The sequence below is a fragment of the Denticeps clupeoides genome, unplaced genomic scaffold (genome assembly GCF_900700375.1).
Source record: "Denticeps clupeoides unplaced genomic scaffold, fDenClu1.1, whole genome shotgun sequence".
Lineage (NCBI taxonomy): Eukaryota > Metazoa > Chordata > Actinopteri > Clupeiformes > Denticipitidae > Denticeps > Denticeps clupeoides.
This window is the reverse complement of record NW_021629740.1, coordinates 80,122-100,190: the sequence shown is the minus strand read 5'-3', so window position 1 is coordinate 100,190 and position 20,069 is coordinate 80,122. Positions and strand designations below refer to the sequence as shown.

At 49.0% G+C, this 20,069-nt stretch overlaps 3 protein-coding genes across 8 annotated transcripts; 1 reads left to right on the top strand and 2 right to left on the bottom strand.

The window, feature by feature from the left end:
* Positions 1-56: 56 nt before the first annotated feature.
* LOC114773164 (ras and EF-hand domain-containing protein-like) lies at positions 57-4,935 on the bottom strand. Of its 2 annotated transcripts, none has more exons than XM_028965708.1 (14): positions 4,315-4,935; positions 2,876-2,936; positions 2,638-2,733; positions 2,393-2,547; positions 2,265-2,322; positions 2,125-2,195; positions 1,695-1,770; positions 1,524-1,616; positions 1,303-1,447; positions 1,133-1,214; positions 776-890; positions 592-705; positions 439-515; positions 57-347 (listed from the first exon to the last, which is right to left on the bottom strand). In XM_028965708.1, the coding sequence occupies exons 2-14, from the start codon at positions 2,885-2,887 to the stop codon at positions 257-259; spliced, it is 1,185 nt and encodes a 394-aa protein (XP_028821541.1). In that variant the 5' UTR covers positions 2,888-2,936; positions 4,315-4,935; the 3' UTR covers positions 57-256. The 2 variants fall into 2 exon arrangements, with proteins under 2 accessions (XP_028821541.1, XP_028821540.1); XM_028965707.1 differs by lacking the exon at positions 4,315-4,935 and adding an exon at positions 3,390-3,769.
* On the top strand, positions 4,330-13,087 carry LOC114773163 (zinc finger protein 710-like). Of its 3 annotated transcripts, none has more exons than XM_028965706.1 (5): positions 4,330-4,437; positions 6,554-8,194; positions 10,938-11,129; positions 11,552-11,723; positions 12,177-13,087. In XM_028965706.1, exons 2-5 carry the CDS (start codon positions 6,587-6,589, stop codon positions 12,353-12,355), a joined length of 2,151 nt encoding a protein of 716 aa, XP_028821539.1. In that variant the 5' UTR covers positions 4,330-4,437; positions 6,554-6,586; the 3' UTR covers positions 12,356-13,087. The 3 variants fall into 3 exon arrangements, with proteins under 3 accessions (XP_028821539.1, XP_028821536.1, XP_028821537.1); XM_028965703.1 differs by lacking the exon at positions 4,330-4,437 and adding an exon at positions 6,043-6,144; XM_028965704.1 differs by lacking the exon at positions 4,330-4,437 and adding an exon at positions 6,153-6,374.
* A 2,265-nt stretch (positions 13,088-15,352) lies between these two features.
* LOC114773161 (WD repeat-containing protein 76-like) lies at positions 15,353-19,638 on the bottom strand. 3 transcript variants are annotated; one of them, XM_028965701.1, is made up of 15 exons: positions 19,527-19,638; positions 19,315-19,440; positions 19,025-19,105; positions 18,867-18,947; positions 18,555-18,607; positions 18,071-18,173; positions 17,905-18,006; positions 17,786-17,826; positions 17,550-17,703; positions 17,203-17,361; positions 17,013-17,128; positions 16,234-16,332; positions 16,010-16,156; positions 15,884-15,937; positions 15,356-15,774 (listed from the first exon to the last, which is right to left on the bottom strand). In XM_028965701.1, the coding sequence occupies exons 2-15, from the start codon at positions 19,411-19,413 to the stop codon at positions 15,516-15,518; spliced, it is 1,548 nt and encodes a 515-aa protein (XP_028821534.1). In that variant the 5' UTR covers positions 19,414-19,440; positions 19,527-19,638; the 3' UTR covers positions 15,356-15,515. The 3 variants fall into 3 exon arrangements, with proteins under 3 accessions (XP_028821535.1, XP_028821533.1, XP_028821534.1); XM_028965702.1 differs by lacking the exon at positions 19,527-19,638 and having other exon boundaries at positions 15,353-15,774; positions 15,884-15,889; positions 19,025-19,223; positions 19,315-19,441; XM_028965700.1 differs by lacking the exon at positions 19,527-19,638 and having other exon boundaries at positions 15,354-15,774; positions 19,025-19,223; positions 19,315-19,431.
* Positions 19,639-20,069: the final 431 nt, after the last annotated feature.

Here is a 20,069-nt window from a genome sequence, read left to right as displayed (position 1 = left end):
AATTATTGATTATACATCGTAGAGAGGGTAAAATAACAGGGTTAAAGAAACAGAAACATACTGAAATACTCACATTTATTCATCAATAAAAAATAAAGTGAGAAATAAAGAGTTGTGGAACACCGATGAGTTTTAACATGTTGTATTCGCGGTGCAGCTCTCTGTAAGCCACGCCCACTTTTCCCATGGAGAACCTCCAGAACCAGATGTGACCTGTGAGGGTGGTGCAGATCCTGGAGAAGCAGCTGGACTGTGGTCAGTACCAACAGCAACTGCTGACTGATGGAGCATCCAGAGAAAGCTGCAGATAGGACTTGCGGCACATGCCTGAAGACAGCTTCACTTTCCTAAAAGACACACGTTAAAACAGCTAAATAAACTGCAACTGGAGTATTGTTCAGCTGTGTCATATCTGGAAATGTTAAAAATCCATCCCACCTGGCCAGGTGCAGTACGGCCTCCACCACGTTGGTTCCATCTTTGGCGCTGGTTTCACAGAACAGAGCACCACAGGCCTGAGAGAGAGCAAGTGGACATTAACGCAGACAGTCAGTCAGACAGACAGACAGACAGTGTGGGAACGGTCCTCACCATGGCCAGTCTCTCTCCACAGGCTGAACTCACACACTCGGATTCCGGCAGCTCGGAGCGTAGATCCACTTTATTCCCTATGAGACACAGCGGAACGGCGGCGTCCGCGCACTCCTGCGGGAGAGAGGCGGCGGCGTGAGTTACAGGGAGGGGACGGGGACGGACTCATGCAGCTCCTCAGCACCTGGATCTGCGCGATCCAGTTGGGCAGACTGCGGAAGCTCTTTTCCGACGTGATGTCATACAGCAGCAGGATCCCGTCAGCCCTGCGGAAGTACGACCTGGAGACGCTGCTGAACCTGGAACACACATGTCTTCCACTGCAATGCTGACCAATAGGAGAGCTGTCCAGCTCATACCTACTACCGTCCAACGCTCCTGAAGATAGGAAGCATGTCAGCAAGTGTTTCAGGAGTTAACATCCTGACTGTGCAACAGCTCGAGCCTTAGCAGACTGGTCCACAAGACAGGAAGTCCCTAATCTAATGTCCAGGGGGTGGAGACATGCTGTAACAGGATCTGTGTGTGTGTGTGATTGTACCGTTCCAGTCCTGCTGTGTCCCATATCTGCAGAGTTGTCATCTGTCCATCTACAAACATTTGCTTGACATAGCAGTCCACTCCTGAGAACACACACAGTGGCGTTTAATCAACGTCACACTTGTTTATGTGTGTCTGTAGTGTGTGTGTGTGTGTGTGTGTGTGTCTTACCCACAGTAGGCTGTACATCTCCTGTAAATCGATGGTGTCTCAGCTGTAGCAGGAAGCTGGATTTTCCTGATCCAACGTCTCCAACCAGCACCAACCTCAGTATCGGTTCACACAGCTGACCTCCTCCCAGCAACGCGTCCTCTGACTGAACGCCACCACACACAACACCGTTTTAAACTCCTTTCATTGGAATCTCAGTAGGACAGACAGATGATGGACACCTGAGACGGGAAGGCGAACAGACGCCTGCGCAGATTCAGCGTGTTTCTCCTGCCGCTGCCGCCGCTGCCACCGCCGCGAAATTCTGAAATGTCCTGAAATGAAAAAACACACACCAGTCTGACCACGTTCAGCCGTTTAACTAAAGAAAGACACGTGGACATGTCCAGTACCTCCTGTCCTCCGACGTCACCACCATCAACAACATGGTCACTGCTGATCAGATCCAGAACCGACTCCGACTGACCACTGCAGGACGAGACAGACCAGGGTCATCATGTCACTCTCTGCACCCCGTATGTACCTGAAGCCCACCCGTCCATCTCACTCTGTCCTCTCCCTCCTGCCCTCTGGGAAAAGGCCTCCACCACACGAACGGGAACAGCTTCTTCCCTCACGCAACACGACCAGAACTGAACTCTCACCACACATTTAAATAATAAGAAACCGATTCGACATCGTCCTGCTTGATGTTGTTGTCCTGTCCTGCCCCACTGTCCTGTGGGTTCCCTGTGGACTCTGTATGTGGCTGAACTTACACATGGTCCTCCACACCACCCACCAGTCAGAAGATGCAGCTGATCTGAAGATGATTGCTGGTACCTTCTGTATCTCAGCACGCGTCTCTGCACCCTGTGACAGCGTCCAGTCGTGTCTCCGAGTCTCTCTGGCGGCTGCAGACAGCAAGACACACAGATGAGCTGGAACCGGCGTCAGCGCGTGAACCTGCATCGGCTACTCACTCTTCTGTCCGACCACAGAGCCACTGACCAGCTGCTCACACACCCGCTGACCGCCCCGCTGGAACAGAGAGAGGAGCTCAACACACACACACACACACACACACACACAGCTCAACTTCTCCACCTACAGCATGCGCCGGTACAGGGCGTCCGTGGAAAAGGCGTGGTTCCAGGTGGGCGGAGTCCTGTTCTCAGACACTTTCCTCAGGCGGTCCAGCTCGCTCTGAATCAGGATCACGTCTCTCCTGGCCTCCATCAGAGCCTGTCTCAGCTCGCCATTCTCCTGGACAACAGGACACGCAGAGACAATGTTGTGTGTGTGTGTGTGTGTGTGTGTGATGCTGTGAAGGTTCAGGGGACGTCCAGAACTGACCTGTCGCAGCGTCTCTACAGCTGACTGCGAGTCTGACAACTCTCTACTGTACTGCGTCCGCAGAGCCGCGATGTAGTCCTGGACATGCTCTTTCTCCTGAAGACCCCAACACACACACACGTAAACACACGCATGTATATATACACACACACACATACACATAACTAGTGACGCATGTATACACACAAACACACAATTATTCAAATTTTTCCCAGGTTGTTTTTCCTGCATCCCTCACCTCCTCTGGCATACTCAGCTCTTTTCTCAACACCTTTCTCCACTGTAGCTCCTCCTCCTCTCTGCTCAGCCAATCACAAACAGCATTCATCAAAGAGATTAATTACTTATCATGAGTGAATGGACAAATTATAATTATATCTATATTAAACATACATGGCGGTGCCGGTCAGGGCAGGATTGTAAAAATTTGCCTTTAGGGTGGTAGTAGCCTAGTGTGTAACACACTCGCCTATGAACCAGAAGACCCAGGTTCAAACCCCACTAACTACCATCGTGTCCCTGAGCAGGACACTTAACCCTGAGTGTCTCCAGGGGGGGACTGTCCCTGTAACTACTGACTGTAAGTCGCTCTGGATAAGGACGTCTGGTAAATGCTGTAAATGTGAGTGTTCTATATAAAACCCATCGACTTCCAAGCAATCAATCAACTAAACGAACCAATGAATGAGTTAATTAATAAGACCTACAGTTACAAACAAACCAGACGAGTTTAAAGAAACAAAAAAATCCACCTTCCATCCAAACAGTGTCCTGATTCTTCCCTAAATGTCTTGATCTTCGTCAAAGAGGAAAATGCCGAGTCGCGACCGTTTAACTTGTCCAATAAAAAGTGCATCTGCAGGTCATAGAGGCTGAAATCTTCATCATCTTCATCATCAACACGATGATGATGTTGATGATGAAGAAATCCGTCCCGCTTCATCCACACGGGACCACAGCAGACCCCCCGCGCGCTGCGTTCAGGGTGGCGGGCGGGCGCGCGCCCCACATCACGCGCTAAGGGAGCGCGCATGACCCCACGTGACCTCCGCTTGCAGCGTCGCCATTATCGCTTTATTATAAACCATAGATCATACCCGATATGGGAAACGCGGGTTTCTCCGAACCGTTTCTTCTGTTTGGTACAGGGATGAAAAGATGTAAATCATTTAACATCTGGACCAGAAAAGGAACAAATTATTGTATTTATGTCAAAGGAAATGTTATTTTATGTTAAAAAAAAAAAAAAAAAAACATTTTCCTGCATTCCTTCATTACATTTACAGCATTTATCAGACGCCCTTATCCAGAGTGACTTACAATCAGTAGTTACAGGGACAGTCCCACTGGTGCAATTTAGGGTTAAGTGTTTTACTCAGGGACACAATGGTAGTAAGTGGGATTTGAACCTGGGTCTTCTGGGTGTGTCACCCACTAGGCTACTATCACCCTGTATTCATTATAATAATAATAATTCTAAAAATAAATATAATATAATTTAATGTCCGTGCCCTGGCATCAGCGCCCTCTGCTGGAACTGCAGTAAAACTGTGCCGTTCACTGATAATGTCAAAATAAGTTCAGATTCGTGTTGCTGGTGATTTATTACAATTAAAGATCGGGAGGCGACTAGGCCGGATCCCGTAAAAACCCGAACCGAACCGAACCGAACCGAACCGGTTGCTGTGGGTGACGTCACTCCCCTGGCGCCTCCCCCTGCGCGCTGTTAGCTGTTAGCTGCTAACCGCCTCCGAGCTCTTCATCTCCGCCGGACCGCGGGCCTTCGCGTCGTGCTGACAGGTGAGGCCGCAGGGGTTTCCCGTGTGTTTCGCGGCGCGGCTGTAGCCTTGTTCACATCCTCCGAGATCCGTGGCGTGTTTATCTCGCTCTTGGTTGTTTCGTCGCGGTACGAACAGATGGCGGCGGGAGGGGCGCAAGGCCGCGGCTCGACACCGCGCCTCGAGTAGCGGCGAGCCGGACAACAGCCGCCTCTGTTCAGGGAAGGAGGCCCAGAGTTTCGCGGCTGGAACATCAACGTGATTTATTGCAGCGCGGATCCACAGAGAGGCTGAGAACCACGACATCGTGTGCTAGTGATAAGGATGAAGGTGTAGGGGTGATGTTGCGGGGTCACTGCTGGTACAGAGATGTACACAACAATAAAACACGTGGCGCAGGTGACAGATCAGGGCTGCTTTCATATTCAGGCATGAAAAGCCGCGTTGTTCCGGAGAAAATGGCTGTAACCCTGTTCTGTAGAGGGGAGGTGCTGGACTCCTTCCTCCTTCTGCTCGCTGCGCCATGTGCAGCCTGGTTTCAGTTCTAGACGCCAGTCACTTTTATATATCAGCGGGTTCAGATCATCATCATCATCACCACTTTACATCCAGCTTTCTGCCTGTTTTTTGGATTATTGCATTTGTTGAGGTGAAGAAGTTCCTGACACTGGTATCATATGGAGATGAACTGTCACTCAAACACAAGCCGTTCAGAGAAAACGTCACCACATTGATTTAATAAAGAGTGCAGCATTATTCCTGAACAATTCAGAAGTTTTATCGTGGTGTGAGGTTAGCGAGACCAGCGCAGGTCCAGTCGCACGTCCAGAAGGTGCTAATCACAGAATGGAACGAATCACAGGACGACCCAGCGCTGCTACGTCTATCAAGCACCTGCCGCTATCAAGTCTGTGAGTGTGTGTGAGCGTGTGTTGTGAGCGAGAGACTGTGTGTGTTGAGTGTGTGTGTGAGACAGAGAGAGTGTGTTGAGTGTTGAGAGAGAGACGGAGTGTGTGTTGAGTGTGTGTGTGTTGTGAGAGAGAGAGAGAGAGAGAGACGGTGTGTGAGTGTGAGAGAGTGTTGGTGTTGAGTGTGTGAGAGAGAGTTAGACAGAGAGAGAGACTGTTTGTGAGAGAGAGAGAGAGAGAGAGAGACGGAGTGTGTGTTGAGTGTGTGTGTGTTGTGAGAGAGAGAGAGAGAGAGAGACGGTGTGAGAGAGTTTCGGTCCTGGTTTATAAGGGCTGAGCAGCTGGTTTATTTCCTTTTTTCTTCACATTTTTCCTCTGTTTCACCTCCATCTCGCTTTTTATTCACTCCCATCCCCCCTTTTACAGTCCCTCCTCCCTCCTTCCCCTGCAGCTGCCTCTCCATTTTCTCCCTCTTTCACTCCTCTATTTTGCTGTTCTCCACCTCTTCTGCTCTATCCTTTCCTCAATTTTCTGTTCTCTCACTTTCTCCTCTTTTCTTATTCTCTCGTTCTGATGACTGACTCTCTGTTTCCTTTCACCCTCTTTTTTTTTTTTTTTTTTGTGTGTCTCCGTCTCCCTCCATTTCCCAGCCTACGCTGTTCTTTTAAACCCCGCCCCTCTCTCTCCCTCATCCCTCCATTTTCTCTTGTTCCTCTCCTCAGCCATTTTGCCCCGTCTTCTTTCTCGGCTTCTGTTTCTGTGAGGAGTTTTGTGTGGCTGTTGATGGTCGGTTAGAGGTCCTTCATCTCATCATGCTCCAGGTCAGATGTTCTGGTTCTAGGTTAAGTGGGGACCAGGGTTCCCCTTCATCACTCTGAGCTCCTGAACCTGCAGTGGCAAAGTTCTTTTAAACTACTCGCCTCTGAGACACAGACAGAGGGAGTGGACCCACAATGCTCAGTAACACAAATACTGTGGTGTGTGTGGGACATTTTATGGTATTTTTTCACACCTGGTTTGATGACAGTTGGTGAACAAAGTCGCCATGCAGGTAAAAAGAGGAAAAAAAAATAGATTCATAAATCGTGCTTCACTTTCACCTGATAGAACAAACACAAAAGATGTTTCTTGTATTGGATTCTTCAGAAGCTCCGAGTTGGGGCGTCCACGCGTGGTTTATGTTGTAGGAAATGTCATGGTGACTCTGTCCTTGTCCTTGTGGCGGTGCAGGAGCAGCAGCGGGTCCGATGCCAGCCTGAAGCAATGCACGGTCGGGCCGAGGCGGGCACTCAGACGGACCCCGTGGTGGTCTTGTCCCTGGCACAGGCGGCAGTGCTGGGTCTCATCTCCCAGAACGAGGTGTTCGGTGCCACCATTGCACCCAATGGTTTCTACACCGGAGACAGTAAAGAGTCTCCAGCGCCACCCACTGACAGGATGGAGTATGAATACGCTGACCAGCTGATCGGTGCCAATGGAGACTACCTGGGTGAGAACGGGCTGGTGGAGGAGGGACACCTTCCTCACACAACCTGTGCAGAGCGGAGGTGGCCCGGGCCGGCCGACCCAGCCAAACCCCACGTTGGGCAAGCGGACGCTACCATGCCTGGGTCAGCGGTGAAGGGGGAGGGGTCGTCGGCAGGGTCATGCCTGCCCCCGTGTGGTCACATGATCAGTCCAGTGATTCCCAGAGATGGACCCCTGCAGATGGGAGACCCCGCAGCCGGGTACCTACTGGCACACAAAGACCCTGCCCACAGCACGGGCTGCCCTGACTGCATCCAAGACTCAAAGGGCACACACCCCGTCCCACAGCACACACACATACACACGCCGCAGCAGGCTCACGGCACGCTGCGGGAGCACGTCCAGGAGAAGCGCGGCGTAGCGGACGAGGAGGACAGGAGGAGGGGCGGGCTGGAGGACGGCGGGAGGAACCACACCTCTGGAGGGGACGGCGAGATGAGCAGCTACTTCTCACACGGGGAGGTGGGATACGAGACGTCGGAGATGGGCACAGGGGGCGAGGAGTTCACCGAGGGTAACCAGAGTGTGTTTTGGAACAATCCGGTGGAGGTCCGTGGAGAGGGCGGGGCTGGTGCAGGGACCGTGACAGGAGGCGGGCCTCATCACCACCATCATCACCACCACCACCACCATCACCACCACTCGGGCCGGCGGGTGGACCGCCTTGACATCAACATCCAGATCAACGAGTCCTACTGCGTGGACGTGGGGGAGGGGCTGAAGCGCTGGAAGTGCCGCATGTGTGACAAGTCGTACACGTCCAAGTACAACCTGGTGACTCACATCCTGGGCCACAATGGCATCAAGCCTCACACCTGCCCTCACTGCGGCAAACCCTTCAAACAGCCCAGCCACCTGCAGACACACCTGCTGACCCACCAGGGCACCCGGCCGCACAAGTGCGGCGTGTGTAAAAAGGCCTTCACCCAGACCAGCCACCTGAAACGGCACATGCTGCAGCACAGCGACGTCAAGCCCTACAGCTGCCGCTTCTGCCGCCGCGGGTTCGCCTACCCCAGCGAGCTGCGCGCCCACGAGGCCAAACACGAGCGCGGCCACTGCCACGTCTGCACGCAGTGCGGCATGGAGCTGCCCAGCTACGCCCACCTCAAGCGCCACCAGGCCACCCACCAGCAGAACAGCAACGCTTTCCAGTGTGCCCAGTGCCACAAGGGCTTCACCTACCGCAGCCAGCTGCAGAGCCACGCCCTAAAACACCAACCAGGCCCACAGCGCAGCTACACCTGTTCGCAATGCGGCCTGCAGTTTCAGCAGCTCTACCTGCTGCGGCAACATGCCCTGACACACAAAACACCGGGACCCCCGGTACCCCGCGCAGTCAAGGTACACGCCTGTACACACACACACACACACACACACACTTGCACGTCTACATATGAGACCCAAGTACGAGAGCTTCTGTCATGTCAGGGTTTATCAGGAGAAAGTTGTGAGCATCCACTGTCTAATGTCCTTCAGACAATTCTCTATTTTGTTCAGCTGCTGCCTCTGATCTGGCATTGCTGACAGATACAGCTGTGTGTCGTTAGCGTAGCAATGAAAGCTAATACCGTGTTTGCAGAAGACATCACCTAAAGGTAACATGTATAGGGGAAAAAGTAATGGACTTAGGACAGAACCTTGTGGAACACCAAACTTTACTTTATGTGAAGACGAAACATCATTGATGTCCACAAACTGATATCTGTTGGTCAAATATGATCTGAACCATTCAAGGGCTGTTCCCTTAATCCCAATAACATTCTCTAACCTGGCAAGGAGAATAGGGCAGTGGTGGCCTAGCGGTTAAAGAAGCGGCCCCGCAATCAGAAGGTTGCCGGTTCGAATCCCGATGCGCCAAGGTGCCACTGAGCAAAACACCGTCCCCACACACTGCTCCCCGGGCGCCTGTCATGGCTGCTCACTGCTCACACAGGGTGATGGTTAAATACAGAGGACAAATTTCACTGTGTGCATCGTGTGCTGTGCTGCTGTGTATCATATGTGACAATCACTTCACTTTAAATTGCGTGATTGATAGTGCCAAACGCTGCACTCAGATCAAGCAGGACACGAGATGCGTCCCTGATCAGAGGCCAACAGCAGGCCATTAACCACTTTAACCAGCGCTGTCTCAGTGCTATGATGAGGTCTAAATCCTGATTGATGTACTTCATGGATATTGTTACAGTCTAGGTATGCGCTCAGCTGCTGGGCTACGACTTTTTCCAAGATTTTTGATATAAACGGAAGGTTGTATATCGGTCTATAATTTGAAAGCTGACAAGATCAGGCTTTTTGATCAGGGGTCTAATGACTGCTACCATGAACAAACTTGGTACGTGACTGGTGCTAAGCGACGAGTGAACAATTTTGAGAATAGAATTTATAATATCGGGTTCTACTTGTTAAGGAACCTTGTAACGCTTTACCGCTTGTAACGTTTGACGTTTTATTGCTACTGCCTGTTTACCGCCTAACGGACCCTTGCTGCCTACCACTCAATGCCAGACTGACATCTGGTGCTCAACACCCATGTGGATGCTTTGAACGATAGTTGGTGTTCAGTCCGTGCTCAGCTGATGCCAGAAAAACTGTCTGTGTGGCGTCTGAATTGGCAGGCTTTTAACTTTCATTTAAGTGATGAATTTTAAACATACTGTTTTTAAGGTAAATTGATGGGATGCATCAATAATAGGGCTGCACGATTTGGGGGGGAAAAAGACATATTGCAATTATTGAGATCAATATTGCGATTTGCGATATGATAAAGGACACTTGCTTGTATATCAGTGAAAAATCGCATACAAATTACTAATAGTGAAATGTTTAATTTCAAAGTGAAATGTACAAACTACTTATAACAACTTGAAATGCACAGAGCTTTCAAAATACAATATTCTACAAAATTAATCACAAAAAACTCTTTACATTACTGTCGAACGACAAACCCAGGTAAGGCTAAACAACTGTTTTGATTATATTTGGCCATTATAAAATCCCGTATTATAGTTCTTACGTTTAACCAAAACGTTTGGAGGCTGACTTGAACACAGGGATGCATAGCTTTGCTAGCTTAGCTAAGGTTAAGATTTGTAAACTGAGGTGAATTACTTTAGGAAACCTTCAAAGTTTGAGAAAAGTTACCTAAACAGCTAAGAACTAAATAGTTAATGCCTACGTTTATCCAAAACGTTGTTTGGAGGCTGACTTGAACACAGGAATGCATAGCTTCGCTAGCTTAGCTAAGGTTAAGACTTATAAAACGGGATTTTATAATGGCCAAATATATTCAAACCAATTGTCCCGCTTTACCTATGAAATGTAATCCCCGGGATCTGGTTTGGAGCGTACAGCGGTTTGTACAGCCCCAAGCAGCACAAGAGTGAGGCATTTTTATGCACTTCTCTCCATAGACATGTATATACTTCACTCCACAGCAGAGCCTATCGCAATATGGCGGCGACGTTGACGTACGATGCAGCACGTCATGCGGCATCTAACCATATGTCTCCGAATCGAAAGTCATGTGACCGAACACGTCACATTGACTGAAGTGAGACTTCAGTCAGCTCACAAACTTTGAGAGAATGAGAGAATGGATCGGATATGTTGCCGATCCAATCCATGTACTAATCATTTAAATCACAGCTTTTTGCATTCATGTAATCGCACAGACTGACATCGAGATTACGATTGCGATTAGATTAATTGTGCCGCACTAATCAACAATCAATAATGTTGGGGCAGTGGTGGCCTAGTGGTTAAGGAAGCGGCCCCATAATTAGAAGGTTGCCGGTTCGAATACCGAGCTGCCAGGTCCCCACACTGCCCCCCGGGCGCCTGTCATGGTGCCCACTGCTCACCAAGAGTGATGGTAAAATACAGAGGACACATTTCGTTGTGTCACCGTGTGCTGTGCTGCAGTGTTTCACAATGACAATCAAGTCACCTTCACCGATCGATGCAGTGATAATCAAATAATCGAATCGAATGGTGACACCAGAAGGTTCACCCCTCTAGTCTTAGTTCAGATTTGATGTTGTAAGTGTGTGATGTTGTTTTCTGATGTGTGTGTGCCTTGTAGGGATTGAAGGGCTTTAGGTGTGACGTCTGTTCGCGGGAGTTCACGCTGTCAGCCAACCTGAAGCGTCACATGCTGATCCATGCCAGCGTCAGACCTTTCCAGTGTCATGTTTGTTTCAAGAGCTTCGTACAGAAACAGACCCTCAAAACACACATGATTGTCCACCTGCCTGTCAAGCCCTTCAAATGCAAGGTGAGGCCCACACACACACACACACACACACACACACACACACACACACACACACACACACCTACAACAAAAACTTTATTACCCACCGACAGTTCCACCCTGGGTGATTGGAGGTTGGTGTAAAGTGTGCATGTGGTGGTCCAGATCTACTCCTAACTGGTAGGTGGATCTTGAGTGATCAGGAACGGTGCAGTGGTGGCCTAGCGGTTAAGGGAGCGGCCCCATAATCGGAAGGCTGCCGGGTTTGAATCCTGATTCGCCAAGGTGCCAATGAGCAAAGCACCGTCCCCACACACTGCTGACAATCACATCACTCGTTTTTCATTTCATTTTCATTCAACTGGCATGTCTAACAAAGTGACCGGAGGAACACCCTTCATGAGCCTCTAGTTCACTGTGCTGATGCCCCCTTCTGTCTGCAGGTGTGTGGGAAGTCCTTCAACAGGATGTACAACCTGCTGGGTCACATGCACCTCCACGCTGGGAGCAAACCCTTCAAATGCCCCTACTGCTCCAGCAAGTTCAACCTGAAGGGCAACCTGAGTCGACACATGAAGGTCAAACACGGGATGGACGTCTCCCCTGATGGACACGGTGAGACACTGAAAACACACACACACACACAGACCTACACTGGGGTTTGTTCCATCAGCCCCACGTCCACCCCTCACGTCAACAACAACATTTATTTCTTATAGAGCCCATAATCACATACAGTACGTCTCAATGGGCTTTGACAGGCCCTACAGTTGACACCCCAACACACTTGACCCTTCTGCACACAAGGAAAAACTCCACACAAAAAACTCTAGGAAGAAGGGGGCATCAGCACATTTACCAGACGCCCTTATCCAGAGCGACTTACAGTCAGTAGTTACAGGGACAGTCCCCCCCTGGAGACACTCAGGGTTAAGTGTCCTGCTCAGGGACACGATGGTAGTAAGTGGGATTTGAACCTGAATCTTGTGTGTTACCCGCTAGGCCTCTACCAGCCAGATGGAACAGGCTGTTTTTCTGTCTACTTACTTTTTCATTTTTGTCCTCCAGATGCCCATCCAGATATGGAACAGCACGAGGAGTATGAAGAGGAAAATTTTGACTTTACAGCCCCAGAAACTTTGGAAAACAGTGACGCCCCGAACCTCACCAAGCTGTCAGAAGTGGCCATCCAGGAGCTGGACTATTACAGCTTTGGCAAAGATGTCGGCAACTTCAACACAGCATGAAGCTGCCCTCCGATAAACGTTCTTAACTCGAGGGGCTCCATCTGTTTGGACTGGGTGAACTTCAAGGTTCTTTATCCCATGGCGGTGCTGTTAGGACGGGGAGCCTCAGCAGAGAAGTCACATGAGCTCCAAACGCTGCTTTTCTGAAAATGTCATCATCATCCTCCTTTGGCTTCTCTCATTAGATGGACCTGGCAAGGTTCGTGCCGGATGGCCTACCTGACGTAGCCCGCCCCAGTCACACGGGCTTGGGACGTCACCATCTGTATTCCATCCATCTGATATTCCAATGTTGCTCTCCTGTTTTCAGCTCTGTGTGTGAGAGAGAGAGGTATAGAGTAACACGATGCGTGTCTGCGAGTTTCCATCATCATCATCATCATCATCATCTCCACCCGTCAGCTGAGTGTCTGCGTCTCTGGTTCTGTGTGATTGATGCATGGAAGCATTAAAGCGTCAGTGAGTGGACAGTCAGATGGAGATGTTCTCCAGATCCTCAACCGCATTTGACAGACAAGGGATGTGGGAGGGGCTAACTTCGTACTGCATCCAGCCCCTGTCCCCTGTCCCCAGAACAGACTGCGTTCTATATTAAAAAATAGCACTTCTTCCAGCAAGTAACTCCATAAACAGTCCTGAGCCCTGATTTCTGTACATATCTCACCCTGATGCTGCTGAAGTAGTGACTGACCACAGCTGGTTATTTAATAAAGTTTCTCTAGTTCCAACACCGCTGTGGGGTGCTGTTTGGTCTTCACACATGTTTACATGGTCTACATGTTCTCAGACATTTCTGTGCAATCACAAAAGGTTACATTTACCAGAAAATTGTGAAGTTTTTAACAGGCGCCAAAATATGACGTGGTTCACTGCGTAAAGCTAGCAGAGCAACTACAGACATGCGCTCATTTTAAACATTTCTTGGGAAACGTTACCCGAACATTTGTGTCAATCAGGGGCAGCTGGTGGCCTAGCCTTTAAGGAAGCGGCCCCATAATCAGAAGGTTGCCGGTTCGAATCCCGATCCGTTGAGGTGCCACTGAGCAAAGCACCGTCCCCACACACTTCTCCCCGGGCGCCTGTCATGGTGCCCACTGCTCACTCAGGGTGATGGTTAAATACAGAGGACACATTTCACTGTGTGCACCGTGTGCTGTGCTGCTGTGTATCACAAGTGACAATCGCTTCACTTTATCACTTCAATGACATTTCCAGATCTTTATATATTTATTTCGTATTCCAAAAAATGTCAAGACCTGGAAAGTTCTGGTTTCAAATTCCATGACTTTTCCAGGTTTTTAATGACCCTAGCAATCCTGTAAAATAGAACAAGGTGGGAAATAAAATGGAATGAAAGACTAATAAGGCCAGCAAGCAAGGAGAAGAAGACCCCGGCAGACATCACTGGGTGGATTCAGCACTGGCACAGTACGAAGCAGGACTAAGAAGCAGTTGAAAAGCCACTTATTCAAAAAGTATTTCAGACAAATCTAACACTTATACACGCACATGCACACACACTGCACAAAATAAAATAAAAAATGTTTTCCTCATCTAGCACTTAACGATCTCCGAGCATCTTCTTCTGACAAGTTGGGCCTTATCAGGGCTCTTAGTTTTATAAACTCTAAATCTACAGAAACCGAACGAGAAATGTTGGTGTCGTGCTCTTGTAAGTCGCTGCAAAGTAAAGTAAAGTAAAGATGTAACGTCAAGTCCAGTAACGAGTTATAGTGCGGAGATGTAGCAGATCACAGGTTCGGGAGAGAGTGTCCCCTTGTCCCCTGTCAGATGGAGACCATCTCTCTGCTGAGGAGGTGGGGGCGTGTCCTGCCACAAAGGGAACAAGACTATGACTGCAATCATTTTATTCCACTTTTTTTATATAAGTCAGACTACAAGAAAGTTACAAGTTGGTCTAAATATTCTCTAAAGAGGAAGGTGCGGAGCTGCCGCAACACGGTGATCACAGAGTGAAATAAAGAAGTTCTACCAGCGCCATAAAGATATTTTATGGTGGAAACTGTGAGTTATTCCCGCTTCGTGTGTGTGAAAGAAAACTCGCCCGCTTGGATCCCATCGATTGTGCAAAAACACGTCACGTCAACAGCGGAAGAAATGACCGCGCAGCGTGACACTCCGACCCGGAGCGGCGCTGTACTCTGCAGATCACTCCGCCACAGCCGCTACCGGAACTACTTTTTACACAGACAATCACCAAGCAACGTCATTATCATGTGATCGATTATGTTCTGCACTGCATCGATGCAATCACGTCTGCATCGTGATGAAAGTGACGTGATTGTCATTGTGAAACACTGCGGCGCAGCACACGGTGACACGTCGAAACGTGTCCTCTGTATTTAACCGTCACCCTTGGTGACAGTGGGCACCATGACAGGCGCCCGCGGAGCAGTTCATCAAGGGGACCTCAGAAAATCACCAATGCACCGATTATAAGACTAATTTCAACTCCCCTCTACTCACCAGTCTCAGCATTCAACATGGTGACAGAAGGAAGAAATCCAACTAGGTCCTAAAAAAGCAGTTAGTTTCGTCACCTGGGTGGTGATGATCGTGTGTGTTCGTACCTGCTGGGGTGTTGGTGCTACAATATGGCCACACTAACAGAGGTCCAGGATACAGCCCCACTTTTCCCTATCTTATCAGTATTTGGTGGCCTAATGGTTAAGGAAGCGGACCCGTAATCAGAAGGTTGTGGGATCGAATCCCAGACTGCCAGGGTTCCACTGAGGTCCCCTTGATGAAGGTCCCGTCCCCACACGCTGCTCCCCGGGCGCCTGTCATAGTGCCCACTGTCACCAAGGGTGATGGTTAAATACAGAGGACACGTTTCACCGTGTCACTGTGAGACACTGCAGCAATCACTTCACTTTCACTTTACATTTTAATAAGCATTTGATTCAAAACCATGTTTCACATGTTTTAATAATTTTTTGAATTAACACTTTCTCTATATTCTATACTTGAACTTAAATAGTTAATAATATACTATTGTAATAGATTTAATTAAATAGTATTAGAAGTGACAGTAAAACAGTATAAGAAAAGCTGCTGAACAGAATTATTAGTTTCATTTCAGGTTTTTGTTATACATCACGACAGAACATTAACATACGAGTGTGTGTGTGTGTGTGTGTTATTGCTGGTCGGTAAAAACGTGGAGTTTTCCGGTGCTGTTGCCCCCCATCAAGGCGTTTCTGGTCGGGTGGAACGCTGTGACGGAACATACGGTGGTCATGTGATCGTCCTGGAAGGTGTGGACAAGCTGGCCGCTCTCGTGATAAACCAGGACCTTGCGAGGACGCTCCACACTGCCCACCACGAAGCAGTCATCCTGCTTGGGGTGCCACAGCGCACGGAGTTTGGACAGCCAGCGTCCCGTCTGCATTGACTGGCTGAGGACCAGACACACAGCAAAGGTCAAAGGTCAGCCAGGACAGATGACGCTCTGAACAGCGCGGAGTTGGAAACGAAGCCATGATCACATGACCGTGTCTGCTGTACCTGACGCTGGACAGAAGTGGTGCAGAGGTCACCAGAGATGTTGAATCATAAACCCTACAACACAGTTCAGCCATGATGATAAGAACACAGCCTGTATTATTTAGGAATGAAGAGATCGGGACCCACCGCAGCTTGTTGTCCATGCAGGTGGTCAGGACTCGATTTCCTGTGTTGGGGGAGAAGTAGGCGCTGGAGATGCTGAGGGTGTGTCCATGCAGGGCACAGGCTGGCTGACCGGCCTTAACCTTCCTCACATCATAAACGTGAACTGCGCTGAGATACAAGAACAGCAGCAGCTTCACTATATGATTAGGTCAACGAGGCTGAAGGCCACGAGGACATGAACCCACCTGCTCTCTGCTGTAATAAAGTACTGCTTCTGGACAGGGTGGACGTGGACACTGCGCAGAGTCCTGGTGTTCAATGTGTGAAGGAGCTCATGTGATGTCCTGTAGAACACATTTATATTTACACCATTTAGAAGAAACTCTTGTCCAACAACATTTTCTTATTTTGGCCCTACAGTTGACACCCTCTTGTCCAGTGCTTTGTAGTCCAATCTAGTTTCTTGTTGCTTTCCTCTGCCTATGTGAGGTTTTTGTAAAAATGAGAAGATTACAAAAAAATATAAACATTAGCAGTGATAGGTTTTATATTGGACAAGTTGTGTCCAGTAGATGCTCCGTGATTGGAAGGGACGAGGCCGTTTAGATGACAATGGGAAGGTGGTTCCACCACTGAGCCAGGCTGTCTGATAGCGGAGTCTGTGGTTTAGGGGCAGTGGTGGTCTAGCGGTTAAGGAAGCGGCCCCGTAATCAGAAGGTTGCCGATTCGAATCCCGACCCGCCAAAATGCCACTGAGCAAAGCACCGTCCCCACACACTGCTCCCCGGACGCCTGTCATGGCCGCCCACTGCTCACCAAGGGTGATGGTTAAATACAGACGACACATTTCACTGTGTGCACCGCGTGCTGTGCTGCTGTGTATCACAATGACCTTCACTTCACTTTTGGTTGGAGAACCCCTGAGAGGCTAGAACTAGTGAATTAGGAGAACTGGGATCCTGCTGGTCCACAATCGACACGCAGACACAGTTCACAGAGTGAAACGAAACTGAGCAGTTCATACCCTGGAGTTCGAAGGTCAACGATGGATACCTTCCCATTCCCCCCTCCCATGAGCAATGTGGCGCAGTCATGTGACAGGAAGTCAAAACTCTTCAGAAGGGAGTCAGAGCGATACACCTGAAATGAAAAAAAAAAAAAAAAACAGAACATGACAAACCGCAGGAGATTCAGACCGACACCGGAACACAAACCTCCTGGAACACGCCCCTCTCCACGTCCGTTCCACGGGCCACACCGTCATAACTGGTGGAGATCAGGGTCGAAGGTCGTGAATGGGAGAAGGCCATGCAGGACACTGCCCGAGTGTGAGGCTCAAACAGCAGCACCCCATCGTCACCCCATCCTCCACCCTGAAGAACGAACATGAGATCACCACCGACTGATTGGAAATGTGTTTAAAGAAAAGCTTCAACGTGTTCACATCTGTTCTGGAAGGTTGTGCGCTCTTCACCACAAGTAAGATGTTTATTGTGAATCGGCACATGTGGATCTATTAAATTCTCCCATCAGTCAGATCTGTAAACATCACATTAATCACCAATGTCCAGAGTCCGATTTGGCCCCATGTGTCCCCGGCGGCCATCAGCAGGCTGCTGGTACATGGGTGGAAGGTTCCACAGTAGACCCGGTTCTTCACCACTTTTGTCACACGGTTCTCATCCAGAACCATCATCTGAAGCACCAACTGGTAGCTAAAGAAACCACACATGAGCAATTTACACACCTTCAGTCAGTTCCACCCCCAACACACGGCACGATGAATCCATCACTCACCTTTTCAGATCTAATTTCTGCTCGTCACGTTTAACTGAATTCTAGACGAAAACAGAACCGAGACAGGTGGACATCTAGTAGATGAAATGACAGGAATCATCAGTTTAAAACACACACACCTCCTCCAACAGGCTGAGCAGCCCTGCAGGGAGCGGCTGACCACTTTCCTCCATGTTGACTGGATTCATGGGGACAGGTCCCTCCAGGCTCAGGACCACATCCTGTGAGGAGAAGAATTTCAAGACTGGACATGGACAATCGGTTAACATCTGAGTCAATCACCACCTTCTCGGTCTCCTTGGTGGAGGTCATAACGGTCATCTCCGCCTCCTTCTTCTGTAACCGCAGTGACTTGCGTTGAGGAAGAAGCTCCGTTGTGACCTTCTGTCTTCACGAAACCAACAGAAGCAGCAACATCAGCTTCAATGAAACTACAGAGGTTGACTGGTTTTATTCAAACCCTGAATGTAGTTGGTTTTATTCAAACCCTGAAGGCGGTAGTAGCCTAGTGGGTAAGACACTCGCCTGTGAACCAGAAGACCCGGGTTCAAATCCCACTTACTACCATCGTGTCCCTGAGCAAGACACTTAATCTTAAGTTGCTCCAGGGAGACTGTCCCTGTAAATACTGATTGAAAGTCGCTCTGGATAAGGGCGTCTGATAAATGCTGTAAATGTAAATGAATGGATGTTCTGCTAGACCATCTGGGGGGAGGTATGGACCAAATGATCAGAAAGATCAATTTCTGATACTGAGAAGAACACTTACTTCTTCAGTCCTCGCTGAGGTGCCTTGTGCTTCGGCTTCACAGCAGCACCCACCTGCACACAGAAACATCAAGATTGTACCGTACTTCCTGAGGAGGCTGCAGTCCTGTTCTCCGGTGCGGAGTGCTTCTTTCATTCGTAAAAATGATCAGTAATTTATGTCTTTTCAAAATCGATTTTCCTGTATTTCTCCGTTCTTGTTCTGTCACTGTTCAAATACATTTAAATTATAACCACAACATTTCTTTGTAGGTGAGCAAAATTAGAAAATCAGCAGGGGCCTGAAGAAGTATTCCCCACTGTATGGGGGTACCTGAGGGACGTTCAGAGAAGAGAGGAAGGCCTGGTTCTGCCTGATGTTCTCCAGTCGTTCCAGCTCATAGGCTGATAGAGCCTGCACAAGAGAACTCAACTGTTCTGTCTGGAACTTGAAGGTTGTCAGAATGCAAGCAGACAGATCTGCAAACTCACAGGACTCCATTCTGCACATTCATCAAGGTCTTCCTTCATTCCAGCCTCCTCCTCTTCATCTTCCTCTTCTAGCGGCCATCTCTGGAGGAAAGGTGTTGGTGCACATATGGTCAGAAGAAGCCGGAACCTGGCCCGGAGACCCGATAACAGAGATAGCAGAGAACCAAGCCCCTGTCTCGGTTCTGTTTCCATCTAGAACCTGGCCCGGGGAACCGAGCCGAGTAGATAAATAATCTGTTTTTTAGTCCGTTTGGGAGCTGTGGCTCCCTACAAGACGGCATTGAACTTACTGTTGTCTTCGTGCTTCGTTTGGACCTGGTGGGGCCGAGGTTTGGGGTTTCTTGGGAACTCTGGGGTCGCTTTTTATTCCGGCGGAGCGGCCGGCTCATCGCAGGGTCTTCAGGTGTTTTCCTCTCCTACAAAGTCCATAGAACCTACTGACACTCGTCTTCACATTCACAATCAAGCGGCAGTAAAAGTGACCTGGTTGCAGTGTCCCTACCTGGTGCGCTTCTCTGTAACGTTCTCAGTGTTTCTGGTTCCACACGTTATGAGATGGAACGGCGCGCTGCAGCTTCACATTTCCGCGCTTCAAGTCGCCGCCGCTGCCAAATCTCGCGAGAGAAATAATGTGTTGCCAGATCCTGCCAAATAAACACGCCACTCAGAGAACTGCACGAAATGAACAGCAGACCTGGCAACACCATCTCGGCACTGGGGAACTGAGACAGTTTTATTACAGTTTTTTCTGATTGTTTAAGCACATTTTTTGTAACTATTGGCTATTTTTGCAAAACTCTACACACAAATAAGAAAACCTATTACCCAATTATCAAAACATTGTAGTTCTCTTGCAAAAGCGAACACAGCTAGATTAACTCTTCACACCCTCGTAAAAATGGTGTTTTCGTATCAAACAGTACACACAAGCCATCATCTACGAAGCACACAATGCGCCAACTGCACACTGATGGTATGAATACAAAACACATCTGGCTTTTGCTTTCTCTGTGTACAGATGGCAATATGAGGTCATACTTTTGTC

Excerpts from the sequence above, each read along its gene's own strand:
- LOC114773164 (XM_028965707.1), bottom strand. The coding sequence starts at position 3,670 with ATGCGCGCTCCCTTAGCGCGTGATGTGGGGCGCGCGCCCGCCCGCCAC. Across the intron at positions 2,323-2,392 it reads GCCCTGTACCGGCGCATGCT|CGGGGCGGTCAGCGGGTGTG; the intron begins GTAGGTGGAGAA and ends TCTCTGTTCCAG. Across the intron at positions 348-438 it reads GCCGTACTGCACCTGGCCAG|GAAAGTGAAGCTGTCTTCAG; the intron begins GTGGGATGGATT and ends TGTGTCTTTTAG.
- LOC114773161 (XM_028965700.1), bottom strand. The coding sequence starts at position 19,216 with ATGGAAACAGAACCGAGACAGGGGCTTGGTTCTCTGCTATCTCTGTTA. Across the intron at positions 16,333-17,012 it reads GTTGACCTTCGAACTCCAGG|GACATCACATGAGCTCCTTC; the intron begins GTATGAACTGCT and ends TGTGTTCTACAG. Across the intron at positions 15,938-16,009 it reads TGCATGGACAACAAGCTGCG|GGTTTATGATTCAACATCTC; the intron begins GTGGGTCCCGAT and ends ACTGTGTTGTAG.
- LOC114773163 (XM_028965703.1), top strand. Across the intron at positions 8,195-10,937 it reads CGGTACCCCGCGCAGTCAAG|GGATTGAAGGGCTTTAGGTG; the intron begins GTACACGCCTGT and ends TGTGCCTTGTAG. Across the intron at positions 11,724-12,176 it reads CGTCTCCCCTGATGGACACG|ATGCCCATCCAGATATGGAA; the intron begins GTGAGACACTGA and ends TTTGTCCTCCAG.